The sequence below is a fragment of the Erinaceus europaeus genome, chromosome 7 (genome assembly GCF_950295315.1).
Source record: "Erinaceus europaeus chromosome 7, mEriEur2.1, whole genome shotgun sequence".
Lineage (NCBI taxonomy): Eukaryota > Metazoa > Chordata > Mammalia > Eulipotyphla > Erinaceidae > Erinaceus > Erinaceus europaeus.
This window is the reverse complement of record NC_080168.1, coordinates 26,725,321-26,745,662: the sequence shown is the minus strand read 5'-3', so window position 1 is coordinate 26,745,662 and position 20,342 is coordinate 26,725,321. Positions and strand designations below refer to the sequence as shown.

The 20,342-nt window shown below is 40.8% G+C and overlaps 1 protein-coding gene across 1 annotated transcript in view; it reads right to left on the bottom strand.

Moving 5' to 3' along the window:
• Nucleotides 1–4,717: 4,717 nt before the first annotated feature.
• METTL21A (methyltransferase 21A, HSPA lysine) overlaps nucleotides 4,718–20,342 on the bottom strand; it is a 131,379-nt gene continuing 115,754 nt past the window's right edge. Inside the window, exon 4 of the mRNA XM_060194040.1 lies at nucleotides 4,718–4,838. Coding sequence (XP_060050023.1) covers nucleotides 4,813–4,838 — 26 coding nt within the window. The 3' untranslated portion in view covers nucleotides 4,718–4,812. The remainder of the gene's footprint in view (nucleotides 4,839–20,342) is intronic.

Genomic DNA, 20,342 nt, shown 5'->3' with positions numbered 1-20,342 from the left:
TTGAATAAAGAAATACAGCTTCCCTGCCCAGCCGTTGTCTCCGCGTCTCTGTTACCCGCCCGTGAAGCTAACCCAGCTGGAGCCTACGAATTTTAACAACAGCTGGGGATTGAACTCAAGACCTCATGCTTGAGAGTCCAATACTTTATCCACTGCGCCACCTCCCAGACCACCCTTCTCTCCTTTTCTATCTTCCCATCCACTCTCAATTTCTCTACCCTAATTTCAAAACTCTTAGAGAAAAACATTTATAAAAATGTTATGCAATGAACTTGACTTCTCTTTAGAGCATTAATTCACAAGGAATGAGAAAATATATACATATTTATATTTATGGGGTCAGGTGGTGGCGTACCTGGTTAAGTGCACACATTACAATGAACAAGAACTTTGGTCCCCAACTGCAGGGGGGAAGCTCACCAGTGGTGAAGCAGTGCTGCAGGTGTCTCTCTGTCTCTTTCCCTCTCTGTCTCCCCCTCTGCTTTCAATCTCTTGCTGTCTCTATCCAATAATAAACAAATATATTTTAAATGAATATATATTTTTTTAATTTTTGTCACTGTGTTTTATAAAATCCTAAGATCTCAAAGATATAGTTTCAGAGTCATATGGGTAAGTCATCACAGCTTCTCCCAAAGCCCTCTGCCCACCCCTAGAACACATTTTTAAAATGTGAACTTTTATTTATTTATTTATTTATTTATTTATAAAAAGGAAACACTGACTAAACCGTAGGATAAGAGGGGTACAACTTTGCATAATTCCTACCACCAGAAGTCTGTATCCCATCCTCTCTCCTGATTGCTTTCCTATTCTTAGGTCATTGTGGGATGCAGAAGGTTAATGGTCTGGCTTCTGTAATTGCTTCCCCACTGAACATGGGCGTTGACAGGTTGATCCATACTCCCAGCCTGCTTCTCTTTCCCTAGTGAGACAGGGTTCTGGGGAAGCGGAGCTACAGGACATATTGGTGGGTTGTCTGTCCAGGGAAGTCTGGTTGGCATCATGTAGCATCTGGAACCTGGTGGTTGACAAGAGAGTTAACATACAAAGCCAAACAAATTGTTGACCAATCATGGACCTATGGGCTGGAATAGTGCAGATGAAGAGTTGGGGGAAATGTGAACTTTCAGAAGTTGACACCACAACCTTAATCCAAAGAGCCAAGTCAAGAGGGAAATACTTTTTTAGCTAATTTTGCACTGCGTTCTCCCCATTGAGCTTTCCTGTCAATAAAGGCTTGGAAAAGACCTTTCAGTCATCACCAAACCTTTCAAAGACTCTGACAGGTCTTGTCATCCTTCTTTCCTACTGGTGCACCAAGACACATAGGAAGCAATTCATCCAAAGTGTACTGTGGCCTTGATAGGAATAAAACTCCACAAGTAACAGAGTTGTGTCGATGTTTACAATTCTATGAAATCCTACTTAATACAGACACCCTCATTCTTACTTAGGTTAGTCACTGTGAGAAACAGCTTTAATATAGTAAGATGCTCTATGTACATTCTGGCTTTGTTGTTCCTCCCATTAATAGTGCAGGCTTCAGGAGTCGGGCAGTAGCGCAACGGGTTAAGCGCAGGTGGCACAAAGTGCAAGGACCGGCACAAGGATCCCGGTTTGAGCCCCTGGCTCCTCACCTGCAGGGGAGTCACTTCACAGGCAGTGAAGCAGGTCTGCAGGTGTCTATTTTTCCCTCCCCCCTCTGTCTTACCCTCCTCTCTCCATTTCTCTCTGTCCTATCCAACAATGACAGCAATAACAAAAACAATAACTACAACAATAAAAAAGGAAGGGCAACAAAAGGGAATAAATAAATATTAAAAAAAATAGTGCAGTCTTATCTCCTCTATCCAGGAATCTGAACTGAAATTATGACTTATCGGTAGATTCTAGCAGAAGGGATCTGATATCTAGTCCAGGATCTTTAGGAGACTTAGAACTTTCATTTCCTCTCTTGTAGCCCCAAGCCTTCAAGTAAGAAAGTTTAAGCCACACTACGAGAGAGACCATCTCTCAGGGGAACTGAGGTATCCCTGCTAACAATCATATTTAGACAAATGGCTGAAGCCCAAGTGCATTCTTTTTCTTTTTTCTTTTTAATTACTTATTTATTATTGGATAGAGTCAGAGAGAAATTGAGAGGGGTGGGGAAGATAGAGAGGGAAAGAGACAGAGAGACACCTCCCTGCAGCCCTGCGTTACCACTCCTTGGGTAAATTTAGAAGTACTCTAGATGTCTATTACAAAAGAAATTTGGGGGGGTCAGATGGTGGCACACCCAGTTAAACTCACATAGTTCTAAGCGCAAGGACCCAGGTTTGAGCCCCTGTTCCCCAGCTGTAAGGGAGGTGTTTCACAAGCAGTGAGGCAGATCTGCAGATGTCTTTCTCTCTCCTTCTCTGTCTCCCCTCCCCTCTCAATTTCTCTCTGCCCTGTTAAATGAAATGGAAAGAAAGAAAGAAAGGAAGGAAGGAAGGAAGGAAGGAAGGAAGGAAGGAAGGAAGGGAGAGAGAGAGAGAGAGAGAAAGGATTAAGAATCCTAGGAGTGGATTCTTAATGCCAGCATTGAGCCCCAGCAACTGAATGGAAGCGGGGGTAGGGGGGGTGGGGGGCCTGGGTGGTGGTGCACCTGGTTGACGCTCACATTACAGTGCATAAGAACCCAGGTTCGAGCTCCCAGTCCCAATCTGCAGGTGGAAGGAAAGCTTTGTGAGTGGTGAAGCAGTGCTATAGGTGTCTCTGTCTCTCTTCCTCTCTATCTCTCCCTTCCCTCTAGATTTCTGGCTGTCTCTATCCAATAAATAAAGATTTAAAAAAACTAAAAATATATTTTTTTTGAAGAAAAAAAGGAAATTGTAAGGGGTCGGGCGCAGCAGATTAAGCACATGTGGCGTGAAGTGCAAGGACCGGCATAAGGATCCCAGTTGAGCCCCTGGCTCCCCACCTGCAGGGGAGTCGCTTCACAAGCAGGTGAAGAAGGTTGACAGGTGTCTGTCTTTCTCTCCCCCTCTCTGTCTTCCCTCCTCTCTCCATTTCTCTCTGTCTTATCCAACAAGAACGACATCAAAAACAGCAACAATAATAACTACAACAATAAAACAACAAGGGCAACAAAAGGGAAAAATAAATAAATAAATAAATAAATAGGAAATTGTAAAAATCCTACGATGGTCCGGGAGGTAGCTCAGTGGATAAAGCATTGGACTCTCAAGCATGAGGTCCTGAGTTCAATCCCTGGCAGCACATGTACAAACGTGATATCTGACTCTTTCTCTCTCTCCTCCTATCTTCTTCATAAGTAAATAAAGAAATAAAATCTTTTTTTAAAAAAGAGATATTTAAAAAATAAAATAAAATCCTCCTGTACATTGGTTCAGGGGTTAATTCTCATGAAGATACTTGATGAGTCAGACATACCGTACATTCAATTTGGGGTCTCCAGTCTTTGCAGCTAAAATCATATATTTCTTTGGGATCAACATTTATTTGATTCAGACACTTAAGTAATGCATATCAATTACTATGTATTATTCCATCAAAGACTACACTTAGATAATTCTGTGAATTGAGAATTGAAAAGGCATAAAGGACTTCAGTCTCTGCTTATTGAAGTTTAAAGCAAACATATTAAGAATGTAAAATTCTCAGCATGTTATATTTACATGTTGACAGCACAGACACTCTTCCAACAGCTAAAAAAACAGTGGAGCTTGACATCAAATTATCTAATTACTTACATATGAATCTACAGATGGCACATATTGTTAAGAGCACATAAATCTTATATTGTGCTCATATGGATTTGTGTCTGATACCAGGTACCAAAATAGCTAAGGTCCTAGAATACCTCAAAATGAAAGGGGAAAAAGTGTGTGTGTGTGTGTGTGTGTGTGTGTGTGTGTGTGTGTGTGTGTGTATGTGTGTGATTGCGTCCTTTTCTAAATATATTCACTGTAAACTTCCTGAACTATTATTTTGACTAGCTGAATTTTAGCCTTGGCATTACTGGACACTCCATTAACTAAAACTTGGCCTTGGCTGGTCAAGCTAAAATTCCTGGTTTATGCAGTCTGACCATGAATTATATTATCAGTGCTTCCAATAGTAATGTAGTACACCCAGACAGAGATAAACTTTGTTTAAAAAAAAAGAAGTTTTTTGCAAAGTATATTACCTACAGAATGTGACTTGATACTCTCAACTATAATTGGCAGAGGGTATTCAGTGTAAATGTTCATTTGAAACAGGGCGTAAAAAAAGTACTTTGCACCAAAATGGAGACACACACACACACACACACCCCAAATCTTCATCTGCTCTACTCCAGCTTTTAGGTTCATGATTAGTCAACAATTTGTTTGGCTTTGTATGTTAAGTCTCTCTTCAGCCACCAGGTTCCAGATGCCAGCATGATGCCAATTAGACTTCCCTGGACAGACAACCCCACCAATGTGTCCTGGAGCTCCGCATCCCCAGAGCCCTTCCCCACTAGGGAAAGACAGAAGCAGGCTGGAAGTATGGATCGATCTGTCAATGTTCGGCGGGGAAGCAATTACAGAAGACAGACCTTCAGCCTTCTGCATCCCACAATGACCTTGGGTCCATACTCCCAGAGGGTTAAAGAATAGGAAAGCTGTCAGGGGATGGGGTGGGATACGGAATTCTGATGGAATTCTGTAATTGCTTCCCCGCCAGGTCAATCCTTACTTCCAGCCTGTCTCTCTCTTTCCCTAGTGGGGCAGAGCGCTGGGGAAGCAGGGCTCCAGGATACATTGGTGAGGTCATCAGCCTAGAGAAGTTCAGTTGGCATCATGGTAGCATCTGGAACCTGGTGGCTGAAAAAAAAGAGTTAATATTCAAAGCCGAACAAATTGTTGACTAATCAAGAATCTAAAGGCTGGAATATTGCAGATGAAGATTTGGGGTCTCAGAGCCAGGTGTTGGCCCACCTAGTTAAATGCTCACATAACAGTGTGCAAGGATCCAGGTTCAAGCCCCTGGTCCCCACCTGCTTGGGGGAAACTTCACTTGAAGCAGGGCTACAAGTATCCCTCTGTTTTTCTGTCTCTCTACTTCTCTATCTCCTCCTCCTCTTAATTTCTCTCTGTCTCTATCCAATAATAAATAAATAAAAATATTTTTTAAAAATATATAAAATATTTGGGTTCTCCATTTTGGAAATAGCTAGTAGGTCTATTTTAGGGAATTAATACTATTTTGTCACTGTTCTAGAAGCTTGAAAATCGTCACTGAGCACACCAAAGACTTTCAACTTGCTTTGCTGAAAAAAAAAGATAATAAATGATAATATTCTATAGCAAATTTCTTTGATATAGAAAAAAGAAATATAGATATAGAAAAAGAAAATGTGGAGTAGGTTGAAGGGCTGGGGTGAGCTTGCGTAAAAAGGGGGGTTCGGGTCAAGGGTATCTTTGATAAGAACATCAGATCTGAGCAAAGATTCAAGGGGGTGAAAGAGTTAATTCTGTAGTTCTAGAGGGTGAGGTTTCCAGGCAGAGGAAACAGAACCAAGACTCTCTGGGCTTCTTCTAGCATTTGCCCTTCTTTCGTAGCCAGTCAACAGCGTAGTTAAGGGCCAAGTAATTTTGGAGCAATATGTCCCAGAAGGGAGGGTATGAGAGAAATGAATCATTAAGGATTGCCTAATTACCTCAGGGCCCTTACATTAAGGTTTTTATTCTGAGTAAATGAGAAGGAATCTCTGAGTTTGAACAGAGCAGAGACAGACTATGTCTTAGTTTTTGCAAGATTGACTGAGACCACTGTGTCAATAGATTTGTACAGGGGCCAAGACAGAAGCAGAAAAAAACCTGTTAGGAGGTAATTATAGGTGAGAGACGATGATGCCTCAGGATAGAAAAGTAGTTACAGAGGAGAGCAGATGGGAGCCAAATTCTGGATCTAGAATCTTGGAGGACTGGCTTATGGAGAATGTGAGAGACAGGAGAACCAAGGATGACTTTAGAGCCTATGTCCTGAGCCAGGACTATCACGTTGTTAACATGATCAAATGTGGGAAGACTATGGAAGAAGCAGGCAGAGAGCAAGCATTCAGACAAGAGTAGGAGTTTCTTTGTTGCCTGAGAACATTTTCTGTAGACACTTTCTGGTAAGACAGAAGAAGCACAAGGAGAGTGGGTGTTAGTGATTAGAAGGAAAATTTGAAATTTGGCAGAGGGGTGCATTTTAGAGTTGCTGTGTTTCTAATTTATAGCACTTGATATCACGGAAAAAGCACTGTGAGAAACACAGAAACCTGTGTTTTTAAATCAGAAAGATATTCTAAAGAATCAGGCTCTGAAAAAAAATTCTAGAAATCTCTTGAAGAATTTTATTATATTTACCTTAAAAAAAAAAAAAAGATAGAATGAAAAGAAAAAAAAGTCAAAACACTGCTCAGTTTACAGTGGTGATGGGGATTGAGCCAAGTATATCAAAGCCTCAGGCATGAAAGTGTGTTTGCATAACCACTATTTTCTCAGCCCTTTCCCTACTTTTCAAATTTTTTTAAATTATCTTTATTAATTGGATAGAAATAGCCAGAAAGTGATAGAAAGGGAGAGAGACAGAGAGGCACCTGCAACACTGCTTCACTACTTGCAAAGCTTTCCCTTCTGCAGGTGGGGACCAGGTGCTCCAACCCGTTTCCTTGCGCACTGTAGCATGTGAGCTCAGCCAAGGGTACCACCACCCAGCCCCCTCCCCTAGCTCTATAATAGATACCCTGAGGATGACATATGATTATTGAAATCCCTCAAAATAAATCTTGTTTTGTTTTATTTATTTATTTATTTCCTCCAGGATTATTGCTGGGGCTCAGTGCCTGCACCACAAATCCACTGCTCCTGGAAGCTATTTTTCCCCTTTTTGTTGCCCTTGTTGCTTATCCTTGCTGTGATTATCATTGTTGTTGTTATTGCTGTCATTGTTGCTGGAATAGGACAGAGAGAAATCGAGAAAGGAGGGGAAGACAGAGAGAAGGAGAGAAAGATAGACACCTGCAGACCTGCTTCACTGCTTGTGAAGTGACCCCCCCCTGCAGGTGGGGAGCTGGGGGCTTGAACCAGGATCCTTACCCTGGTTCTTGTACTTGTGCCATGTGCGCTTAATCTGCTGCACTACTGCCCCAACCCCTGTCTTTGTCTTTTAAATGCAGTGCCAGGGATCAAACTAAGGGCTTCACTTATGCAAGGCGTATGTTCTACCTCCCAGCCACTAACTTGCCCCCCCTTGTGTTTATTTTATTTTTATTTTTAAGATTTTACTTATTTATTTACTGATGAAATAACTACCTCACTTTTTATTGGTGATTAAATATTTATTTGCGAAATTACATGCCAAGAGGAGTACAGCTCCACATCACTCCCACCACAAGAGTTCTGAATCCCCAATGCCTCCATTGCAAACCACTCCCAAGGTTGCAGACATGGGTTAACTATCAACTCTACCACCATCTGTCTACATTTGTATTTAATTGCCTCTTTTTCTTTTTTTTTCTTCTTTTTTTTATATGATTTTTAAAATTTCTTCATTGGTGTATTAATGTTTTACTCTCAGGCAAAAGTTGAAAAACAGGAAACAGGATCAGAAGAGAAAACACAAGTAGAACCTGAACTGGAATTGGTGTATTGCGCCAAAGTAGAAGACTCTGGAGTGGGGTGGAGGGGGAGAGTACAGGTCCTGGAAAAGGATGACAGAAGACTTAGTGGGGTTTGTATTTATGTGGAAAACCGGGAAATGTTATGCATGTACAAACTATTGTATTTACTGTTGACTGTAAAATGAAATAAGTCTTAACCATTTTTTAATAAGTAGAAAATTGTTTTGGTAATATAAAACCATCATGTAGTGGTTTAATGAGTAATTCCTTCTTGGTGATATAAAAATATCTATTAATTGGATATAATAAGATAGCATGACATTGCTATCTACTTAGCAATCTTTCACAATGACCTCAGTTCACCCTCACAATGATCCAGCAAAGTAGCTACTATATTCACAGGCTTAGAGAAAGTTCAAAACTTTTTGTGTGCCATCTGTATGTTCCATATAATCTTTGTTCTTTCTTCTTGGAAAAAAAATTATGGGGCTGGACGGTGGCACGCCACGTTAAACCACACATAGTAACAGCACAAAGACCCGCGGAAGGACTGGAGTTTGAGCCCAGCTCCCTACCTGTAGAGGCGTCGCTTCACAAGCTGTGAAGCAGGTCTGCAGGTATCTATCTTTCTCCCTCACTGTCTTCTCCTCTTCTCTCAATTCCTCCCTATACTATCCAATTAAATAGAAAAGATGGCCACCAGAAGCAGTGGGCAGGCACTGAGCCCCAGCAATAACCCCCGAGGCAAAAAACATCAGCAGCATATTATTTAACTCCTATCCATCAAGAACTTCTCTACCTCCTCCTCCCCTCTCAATTTCTCTCTGTAGCTATCAAAAAATAAAATAAAAATAACAGATACTGGGACAAGGCAGTGGCACACCTGGTAAAGTACACACATAACCATGTGCAAAAAACCAGGGTTCAACCCCTTATCCCTACCTCTGGGGAGACGCTTTACAAGTGGTGAAGAAGGGCTGCAGGTATCTCTCTTTTTCCCACTCTACATCCCCACCCCAATTTCTCTCTGATCTATCAAAATAAAATTTTTAAAAAACGGAGTAGGTGGTAGAGCAGTAGGTTAAGCGCAGGTGACTCAAAGCGCAAGGACCAGAGTAATGATCCCAGTTTGAGCCCCCAGCTCCCCACCTGCAGGGGAGTCACTTCACAAATGGTGAAGCAGGTCTGCAGGTGTCTGCTAAGCCAGGTGTCTTAGTAGAATTAGTTTTAACACCAGAGGTAAGTTCTATATCTGAGTTAACCATGTTTTTTTTTTTTAATTTCTCTATTGGGGATTAATGTTTTACATTCGACAGTAAATACAATAGTCTGTACATGCATAACATTTCTCAGTTTTTCACATAATAATACAACTCCCACTAGGTCCTCTGTCATCCTTTCGGGACCTATATTCTCCCCCCCACCAACCCACTCCAGAGTCTTTTACTTTGGTTCAATACACCAACTCCAGTTCAGGTTCTACTTGTATTTTCTCTTCTGATCTTTTTTTCAACTTCTGCCTGAGAGTGAGATCATCCCATATTTATCCTTCTGTTTCTGACTTATTTCACTTAACATGATTTCTTCAAGCTCCATCCAAGATGGGCTGAAAACGGTGAAGTCACCATTTTTAATAGCTGAGTAGTATTCCATTGTGTATATAGACCACAACTTGCTCAGCCACTCATCTGTTGTTGGACACCTGGGTTGCTTCCAGGTTTTGGCTATTAAAAATTGTACTGCTAAGAACATAGGTATACACAAATCTTTCTGGATGAGTGTAATGGGTTCCTTAGGATATATCCCCAGAAGAGGAATTGCAGGATCATAGGGTAGGTCCATTTCTAGCCCTGTGAGAGTAATCCAGACTATTCTCCACTGAGGTTGGACCAGTTGACATTCCCACCAGCAGTGCAGGAGGGTTCCTTTGACCTCGCAACCTCTCCAGCATTTGCTGCTGTTACCTTTTCTGATGTATGACATTCTCACAGGAGTGAAGTGGTATCTCACTGTTGTCTTTATTTGCATTTTTCTGACAATCAAAGACTTGGAGCATTTTTTTCATGTGTTTCTTGGCCTTTGGGATCTTTGGATCTCTTCTGTGGTGAATATCCTGTCCATGTCCTCTCCTCATTTTTGGATGAGGTTATTTGTTTTCTTGTTGTTGAGTTTGGCAAGCTCTTTATATATTTTGGTTATTAAACTCTTGTCTGGTGTATGGCATTTAAAGATCTTCTCCTGTTCTGTGAGGGGTCTCTTGGTTTGGGTAGTGGTCTCTTTTGCTATGCAGAAGCTTTTTAATTTGATGTAGTCCCATAGATTTATGCTTGCCTTAGTCTTATTTGTAATTGGATTCGTTTCATTGAAGATATCTTTAAAATTTATGCGGAAAAGAGTTCTGCCAATATTTTCCTCTAAATATCTGATAGCTTGTGGTCTAACATACAAGTCCTTGATCCACTTGGAATTTACTTTTGTATTTGGTGAAATACAGCGATTCAGTTTCATTCTTCTGCATGTTTCAACCCATTGTTTCCAACACCATTTGTTGAAGAGACTCTGCTTTCCCCATGTAATAGTCTGGGCCCCTTTGTCAAAGATTAGATGTCCATAGGTGTGGGGGCTTACTTCTGGGCTCTCAATTCTATTCCACTGGTCAGTGTGTCTATTCATGTTCCAGTACCAAGCAGTTTTGATGACAATGGCCCTATAATACAGTTTGAGATCTGGGAGTGTGTTGCCTCCAGTTCTGTTCTTTCTTCTCAAGATTGTTTTGGAAATTCTAGGTCTTTTCTGATTCTAGATAAACATTTGTAGCATTTGTTCTATTTTCCTAAAACATGTGGTTGGGATGTTGATGGGGATAACATTAAATTTGTATATGGCTCTGGTTAGTATATTCATTTTAATGACATTAATTCTTCCAAACCATGAACATGGAATATCTTTTCACTTCTTTGTCTCTTTTTCTATTTTCTTGAGTAGAGACTCATAATTTTCAGTATACAAGTCTTTCATTTCTTTTTTTTTTTAGGTTTTTATTTATAAAATGAAAAAACTGATGAAGCCATAGGTTAAGAGGGGTAAAATTCCACACCAATTCCCACCACTGGAACTCCATATCCCATTCCCTCCCCTGATAGCCTTCTTATTCTTTAACCCTCTAGGAGCATAGACCCAGGGACATTATGGGGTGCAGAAGGTGGAAGGTCTGGCTTCTATAATTGCTTCCCCGCTGAACATAGGCGTTGACAGGTCAATCCATACTCCCAACCTGTCTCTCTTTCCCTAGTAGGGCAGGGCTCTGGGGAGGTGGGGCTCCAGGATACATTGGTAGGGTCACCTGCCCAGGGAAGTCCGGTTGGCATCATGGTAGCATCTCTGGCACCTGATGGCTTTTGTAAACAATCTTCAAGTCTAGCCATTCAAGAAAGCTGCACATTTTAGGTTTCCGAGCTAGAACGGTTTGAACAAGTTCTCTTGTGATCTTTTTCTTCACTTTGTCTGATAATGAGACATACCATTTTTGCAGTCACAGCTTTCCCTGCCAACTAAAAAGCAGCATAAACTGCATGGTGGCCATGGGCGGGGGGGGGGGGGGGGGGGGGGTTGGGTTTGGCTGGCGGCAGCTGCTGCTGGGAAGCCTCATCTCCGGACTGAGCTAAGGAAGCCGTGCTGCTCTCAAGTCTTTCATTTCTTTGGTTAGGTTTATTCCTAGATATTTTATTGTTTTGTTGCTAGAGTAAAAGGAATTAATTTCTGGATTTCGTCTTCTTCTAACTTAGTGTTTGCATAGAGGAATGCCACTGACTTTTGAATGTCAATTTTGTAGCCTGACACCTTACTGTATTGCCTGATGATTTCCAAAAGCTTCTTGCTGGATTCTTTAGGATTTTTAAAATTTTTTTAAATTTTATTTATTTTCCCTTTTGTTGCCCTTATTGTCTTTTTATTGTTGTTGTAGTTATTATTGTTGTTATTGATGTCATCATTGTTGGATAGGACAGAGAGAAATGGAGAGAGGAGGGAAAGGCAGATAGGGGGAGAGAAAGATAGATACCTGCAGACCTGTTTCACCACCTAAGAAGTGACTTCCCTGCAGGTGGGGAGCCAGGGGCTTGAACTGGAATCTTTATGCTGGTCCTTGTGCTTTGTGCCACATGCGCTTAACCCGCTGTGCTATCGCCCGACTCCCCTCTTTAGGCTTTTCTATATATACTATCATGTCCTCTGCAAATAGGGAGAGTTTGCCTTTTCTCTTTCAATCTGTATCCCTTTAATCCCTTGCTCCTGCCTGATTGCTATGGCAAGAACTTCCAACACTATGTTGAATAGTAATGGTGATAGTGGGCAGCCCTGTCTAGTACCTGATCTGAAGGGAAATGCTTCCAGTTTTTCACCATTGAGTATGATGTTGGCTGGAGCTTTGCTATATAAAGACTCCACTATCTTCAGGAATTTTCCATCTATTCCCATTTTTTGTAGTGTTTTGATCATAAAGGGATGCTGTCTTTTGTCAAAGGCTTTCTCTGCATCTATTAATATGACCATGTGGTTTTTTATCTTGCTTTTGTTGATAAGATGGATCACATTGATTGATTTACATATATTAAACCAACTTTGCATCCCTGGGATAAACCCCACTTGGTCATGATGAACAACCTTTTAAATATACTGCTGTATCCGGTTGGCTAGAATTTTGTCCAGTATTTTAGTATCTATGTTCATCAAAGATATTGGTTTGTAGTTTTCTTTTTTTGTTGTGTCCCTGTCAGCTTTTGGTATCAGAGTGATGTTGGCTTCACAGAAGCTGGAAGGGAGTATTCCTGTGTTTTCAATCTTCTGGAAGAGTTTTCAAAAGTAGAGGTATTCTTCTTTGAAGGTTTTGTAGAATTCATTTGTAAAACTATCTGGTCCAGAACTTTTATTCTTGGGAAGGTTTTTGATAACTGTTTCAATTTTGTTCGCTGTGATGGGCCTGTTCATGTTATCTAGTTCTTCTTTACTTGATTTTGGAAGTTTGTAGGTATCTAGGAAATCCTCCATTTCTTTCAAGTTCTCTAGCTTGGTCAAATGTAGTTGTTCATAGAAGCCTCACATCATATGTTGAATTTCAGCAGTGTCTGTTGTGATATCTGCTCTTTCATTTACAGTCTGATTTATTTGGGTCTTCTCCCTTTTTTGTTTTATGAGTCTGGCTAAAGGTTTATCAATTTTGTTCACTCTTTCAAAGAACCAACGTTTACTTTCATTGATCTTTTGTTATTTCTGTCCTTCTGGTTGCTTTAGGGTTCTTTGTTCTTCTTCTGCTAGGTCTTTAAGGTGTGCAATCAGGCTGTTTATTTGTGCTTTTTCTTGTTTCCTAATGTGTGCTTGTATGGCTATGAACTTCCCTCTCAGTACTACCTTAGCTGTGTCCCAAATATTTTGAAAGCTTCTTTCTTCATTTTCATTCAATTCTCGAAACATTTTGATTTCTTCCTTTATTTCCTCTTTGACCCAGTAGTTGTTAAGTAGTGTACTGTTGAGCTTCCACATTTTGGGACTATAACTAATCTTTTGTTCTTTTTCTTCCCCGTAGGTTATGGGAGCCTGACAGCTTTTAAACTATAAGTAGGCCTCTTAGCTTAATCACTGACTCCTGAGGCCACCAATGTACAGATCTTCTCCTGAGTTTCCTGGTTAGTTCTCTGTCCCCTGGTGTCAGCACAGGGCCTCCCCCCCTGCTGCTCCAGATTCTGAGGGCAGCAGCAGTGGAGACTCACAGTGGCATTTGGTGAGTCTTAGGGGAGTCCTCTCCTCCCTTCCAAAATCTTTTTGTTGGTAAAGCAGGCTGGAGGTGGTGCCTCAACTGGCAAACTGCGGACTGTTACCAGCTACTCAATCTCTCCTTAGGCTCCTCTCTGTCCATGAGCCACACATGTTTGCACCAGTGGTTTGGTGGGTTCCTGAAGTCATTTTAGTCCTGCCTTATTGTGGTCCCAGGCGGTCTCCTTTGGTATTCCTAGTTGACCTGAGAGAGGAGAGGAGAGAAACACAGCTGCTGCTGTTCCGTAGTCACCAGTATGACTCTTTTTTCTGAGTTAACCATGTTTTGACAGTCTTTAATTAAGCAGAGATGAGATCCTTCTTGAGGTACAGTTTGGAATCTCAGCAGCCTATATCTGGGTTTAGATAACAACAATTCCTGTTAGGGCATGAGTCAGCTGCATTGTTTTCCAAGGTCTCCAAGGCAACATTCATGACAGAGCCACAACACAGAGGCTGAAGAATTTTCCCAATGTGCATGTGAACCTCAGCATTACAGCTGACAGAATGACTGACTACCTCACCTGTTTTACTCATATATTGGAGTACATGTCATTATTTGGGAGAAGAAATGTGTAATGGTACTTTTTAAAACCATCCCAAGAGATTATTTCACTCAAATGTGGAATACAGAGAATTGAAACACATGAACTTGGGGGAAAAAAAAATATATATATATATTCAAGCCATAACTATGACCTTGGGAGAACACTGGTGTTTACTATTGGAGGGGAGTGGGGGCACTGAACATTAGTAGTGTTGATGGTGTGGATTATACCCCTAATAACTAATACTCTTGTAAATCACTATTAAAGCACTAGTAAAAATATATTTTTTAAAAAATCCCGGCAGGGATAGAGATCATAATAGTTATGCAAAGAGACTCTCATGTCTAAGATTCCAAAGTCTCAAATTCAACCCCCTGCACCACCATATGTTAGAGCTGAGCAGCACTTTGGTTAAAAAAAAAAGAAGAAGAAGAAAAAGAAAGAAAGAAAGAAAAAGAAAGAAAGAAAGAGACACCATAGTAAATTGTATTGAACTTTATCAGAGAAAGGCTTTAATTCTGAGGACCAAAAAGATGTGTGGTGTGGGTGTTTTGTCTTAATAAGCATCTGTTAGCATAGGCATAAAGTCTGAAGGAAAAAAAAGAATCAAATAAGAAAAGGCCAGAGAATTGCCAGTTTTAATATTTTAAAATATTTATTTAATGTTGATTATAATATTAAATTAATTAATTGAGGGGGATGGGAAGGGAGTGAAAAAGAGAGACACCTGCAGCACTGCTTCACTGCTCATGAAGTTTCCCCTGCAGGTGGGGTCAGGGTCTTGAACATTGTAACATGTATACTCTACTGGGTCCACTACCACCCAGCCCCCTCTGGCTTTTTATATTATTGTGAATGTCTTAAGTATTTTACTATTAATAGTCACATGAGAATGCTACAATCAAAAGAAAAATGCTGAATTTGGACAGGACTTCAAAAAAAAAGTCAACTTGTTAACCTCAGGAAGTCAAATATCTTCCTTCCCCTTCTCAAGCTTGCTAATACTGCTTTTCTGAGACATCTTGGAATACACCGTTATTCTCTGTGGGTTCCTGATATGTGCTTTATTGAAGGGGCAAGATGAAAGAAGAAGAGAATGCTAAAAACATTATCACAGGCCAGTGCACTTCTGTGCTTTCTCAGCAAAATCTTTTGATTATCTTTGTAGAAGAAAAAAGTGGGTGGGACATAATAACATATAAAGGAGATAATGGCGAACAAAGCGTTAGATTCCCAAGCCTAAGATGCTGAGTTCAATCAAAGTGTGTCAGAGTGATGCTTATGTGTCAGAGTGATGCTCTGGTTCTGTCTTTCTCTCTCTCTCGGAAATAAATTAAAAAAATTTTAAGTGGGCAGAACATGTAGTACTGATAATTTACTGATTATTTGAACACATTCTCAATTTGTATTTATTATTTTGGATAGAATGAGAGAGAAATTGAGGGGAAGGGAAAGGGAGAGAGAGAGAGACGGAGACACCTGTAACACTATTTCACCACTTGTGAAGCATCTCCCCTCCAAGTGGAGACTGGGGGCCTGAACCCAGGTCTTTACTCACTGTAATGTGTACACTTACCCAGGTGTGCCACCGTCTGGTCCCTTTCATAAGATAAAAATTTAAAAAGCAAATGAGAAACTGGGAGTATGGATTGATCAGCCAGCGCCCATGTTCAGCAGAGAAGCATTTACAGAAGCCAGACCTCCCACCTTCTGCACCTCATAATGACCCTGGGTCCATACTCCCAGAGGGATAAAGAATAGGAAAGCTATCAGGGGAGGGGATGGCATAATGGAGTTCTGGTGGTGGGAATTGTGTGGAATTGCACCCCTCGTATCCTATGGTCTTGTCAGTATTTCCATTTTATAAATAAGTCAAAAAAAAAAAAAAAGCAAGTGAGAGAGAGAGAAACAAGGGAAGGAAAGAAAAGGAAGGAAGGAAGGAAGGAAGGAAGGAAGGAAGGAAGGAAGGAAGGAAGGAAATAAAAAGGAAAGAAGGAGAAAGGAAGAAAAAAAAGGGAGGGAGGGAGAAAGGAAAGAAGGAAGGAGAAGAAAGATAGAAAACGCATTCTGGGCATCACTCTTCCATGCCCAACATTTCTCTCCCTGAACCACTGTGTTTGCTCTTCCTTCCCACTGCCCCCCAGGCAAACTCACTAAGGAGCCTCTTGCTCTCTTCCCTTTCCTCACTCCTGAGGGGCAGGCTCCCTCCCAGCCTTTCTGAACCAATGGGACCTGATTAGTCACAAGCTGAGTGTGCTCTATTCAGTGGGTTACTGACTGGCTCTGTTTTATCAATTTTTTTTGTAGGCTTCCTTTTGCACTTTTTCTTGATTTAGTAAAGCAGGTATGGAAGAAACAAGTATGGCTTTTAATTTCACACCCCTTTGCTATTAAATGGATTTTCTTCCTATAGGTCCTTTCTCTCTAGGCACTTAAGCATCAATGTCCTCCACTCGGCCAAATCAGTCACCTGCCTTCCAACCATGCTGTCTTCTAAACACATGTGCTGAATTATCTCAATTGCTTTTGTTCCCTTCCTTATTCTTGGGAGAAGGTGTGGTGGTTGTAAAAAAATAATAATAATAAATAATAAATTTAATTTATATATAGTAACAGTTTACAAGATTTTAAAATTACAGGTATTACTTATGAACTAGTAGACAAAGATCAGAAAGGAGAAGGGAAACAACATTATACATGGAAAATGAAACTAAGTTGGGGGGAGTCGGGCGGTAGCGCAGTGGGTTGAGCGCACATGGCACAAAGCACAAGGACCGGCGTGAGGATCCCTGTTCAAGCTCCTGGCTCCCCACCTGCAGAGGAGTCACTTCACAGGCAGTGAAGCAGGTCTGCAGGTGTCTATCTTTCTCTCCCCCTCTCTGTGTTCCCTCTCTCCATTTCTCTCTGTCCTATCCAACAACAACTACAACAATAAAACAACAAGAGCAACAAACAAATAAATAAATAAATATTTAAAAAACTAAATTGGGGCCGGGTGGTGGTGCACCTGGTTAAGTGTTCACATAACAGTGCATAAGGACCTGGGTTCAAGTCCCTGGTCCCACCTGCAGGGGAGAAGCTTCACGAGTGGTAAAGCTGGCCTGCAGGTGTCTGTCTCTCTCCCTTTCTATCTCCCTCTCCCTTCTCAACTTCTCTCTATCTCTATCCAATAATGAATAAATTAAAATATTTTATTAAAAAAAAGAAGAGGAAGAAGGGCAGAGGGTAGACAGCATAATGGTTATGCAAAGAGAGTCTCATACCTGAGGTTCTGAAGTCCCAGTTTCAATCCCCCCCTGCACCACCATAAGCCAGAGCTCAACAGTGCTCTGGTAGAAAGAAAGGAAGAAAGAGAGAAAGAAAGGAAGAAAGAAAGAAAGAAAGGAGAAAAGAAAGAAATGAAGAAAGGAAGTGAGGAAGGAGGGGAGGAAGGAAGGAAGAAAATAAAACTAAATTTAGAACAACCCAGTTAACAAATTTAAAATGTGATCATACACATAGTCTGGGAAATGGTGCAATGACTACAGCATTGGACTCTGAGGCCCCAAGTTAGAGCATCATGTGAGCCAGAGTGATGCTCTAGGTCTCTCCCTCCACCATAGTGATTAATAAATCAGTACATTTCTTTTTTTTTTTTTTATTTTGATCATGCACAAGTTGGTTAGGCACATTAGTTATATAGCTAAAGAAAAGGGAAGGTATCTCTATTTAAATGAGCACAGATACATGAAAAACCTTACCAAGACATTGATCACATAGCAGCTGGTGATAACTGAGTCTGAAGCAGAAAGAGGCACTGACTACATATGAGATTGTGGCGTAGGCGATAAGATGAAACTCAAAATGTGGAAGGCAGACAAGAAGAAAATTATCTGCCATTTCTAAACAGATGAACAAGTCCTGACCTCAAGAAAACTCAGCTCAAGTTACGGTTATGATTGCACATAATCTAAAGAAGAAAAAAAAAAACCTAAAAAAATCTAAAGAAAGAAAAACAGAGAGGGAAACTCAAAGCAGGATTTGACTGAATTTGGAATAGGGCACCAAAGTAAAAACCCTGGGTAGGGAGTCAGGCAGTAACGCAGCAGGTTAAGCGCAGGTGGTGCAAAGCACAAGGACCAGCTCAAAGATCCTGGTTCAAGCCCCCAGCTCCCCACCTGCAGGGGAGTCGCTTCACAAGTGGTGAAGCAGGTCTGCAGGTGTCTATCTTTCTCTCCTCCTCTCTGTCTTCCCTCTTCTCTCCATTTCTCTCTATCCTATCCGACAACGATGGCATCAACAAAAATAACTACAACAATAAAACAACAAGGGCAACAAAAGGGAATAAATAAATAAATAAATAAATAAATATTTTTTTAAAAACCTGGGTTGAGGGTGAGGGTGGACGTTCGGCTTCACGGAGTGGTGGGTAAAGTGGAGGATGAGATGAGACATAGTCTTTTGGTGGGAATGGTGTTTATGTACACTCATATTAATTTATAGTCATATAAATCACTATTTAGTTAATATGAGAGGGGGAAAATTAAAAAAAAAGAAAATGAAAAAAACACTTTTCATCATTCTGAACATTTGTACTGAACTCTTCCAATTGCCAGACACCGAAAACAATTTCTAGACATTATTTAGTAAGGACAGAACAACAAGCAAGGCAGATGAAATCTTTGTCCTCGGAGACATTAAAACCTAGCAGAGAACCAGACAATAATAATAAGTAAGGGACATTAGTAGATGGGAAAAACAGCCAAGTTTAGACATCTAGACTAGAATAGGGTTGATATGGAGAGGCGGGAAAGTTAAGTAATGCTCTAGGGAAAGCCCCTGCAGAATGCAACAAAAAAGTAGGAGCTAGTGAAGGCAAGATGCAAGCAGTGGTTTGGCAGTGTTCCAAGGTGTCTGCTTGCCTAAGATGAGTGACAAAGTATCTGGGAAGCTAGTTAGCCTGTTTCTTACACACAAAAATGGCAGTAGGGCTGATGCCAAAGAAATTGCTTGGGTTACTATGGTACTTTCATAATGACAGGATTACAGGGATGGAATCCCAATTACTTTTCTTTTCTTTTCTTTTTTCTCTCCTCTCCTTTTCATTTGACAAAAATGCTAAGTTCCTCTCCTTTTTCATTTGACAAAAAGGCAGTGGAGTACAGTAATCAAAAGAGTAGGCATTCTGACTGTGGCATTTACCAGTCCTGAGAGATGTTTCTCCAGCACTTCTCACTGTTTTAGTTTACTGTTCTATAAAGGGTCCTTCATAGTAATATTTTTCCCACTAGAATTTTTTTGTATTCCCTTTTGTTGCCCTTGTTTTTTTTTTAATTGTCGTTGTAGTTATTATTGTTGTTCTTATTGATGTTGTCATTGTTGGATGGGACAGAGAAATGGAGAGAGGAGGGGAAGACAGAGGGGGAGAGAAATAGACACCTGCAGACCTGCTTCACCGCTTGTGAAGTGACTCCTCTGCAGATGGGGAGCCGGGAGCTCAAACTGGGATCCTTACTCTGGTCCTTGGGCTTCACATCACATGCACTTAACCTGCTGCTCTACCTCCCAACTCCCTTCCCCATTAGACTTTTATGGAGATTAAACTAATTAAAACATGAAAAGTGTCTAGAACAGAACCTGACACAAAGTAAGCATTCAGGTCTTCACCTGTCATTGCTTTTTGTTCCTGCTGCCAACCACAGTCTTGTCTGCAATTTCTAAAAGGATAACAGGCCCTTTGACTTTGTTTGCATGACACTGTTTTCTGTCATAAGGAAAGTGAGAATGCAGCAGGGCAGAGCTTCCTATTTGGTGTTCAAAATATCAGTAGAATTTAGAAGCAACGGGCAGGGGCAGATAGCATAATGGTTATGCAAAGAAACTCACATGCCTGGGACTCCAAAGTCCCAGGGTCAATCCCCCTGCACCACCATCAGCCAGAGCTGAGCAGTGCTCTGGTAAACAACAACAAAAATTTAGAAGCAACCAGAATCTTGCCAATTGGCCGTTCTTCAGTCCTAACTCTAGGATGTGGGGGAATTAGAAAGGTTTAGAAGTCCTTACACTTTCAGATTATATGATGTCAAGGTAGAAGTGGCAGAGAGCATGGCCAGTCTAAAATCAGATCCCATACGAAGGCATTATCGGGGTGTGGGAGATAGCATAGTGGATAATGCATTGGATACTCAACATGAGGTCCCGAGATCAATCCCTGACAACACATGTACCAGAATGATGTCTGATTCTTTCTCTCTTCCTATCTTTCTCATGCATAAATAAATTTGTTAAAAAGGGGATATATACATGTATATATATATATATATATATATATATATATGTATTTTTAAGGCATTATCTTAATGGAATCATCATGATTCAGGCAG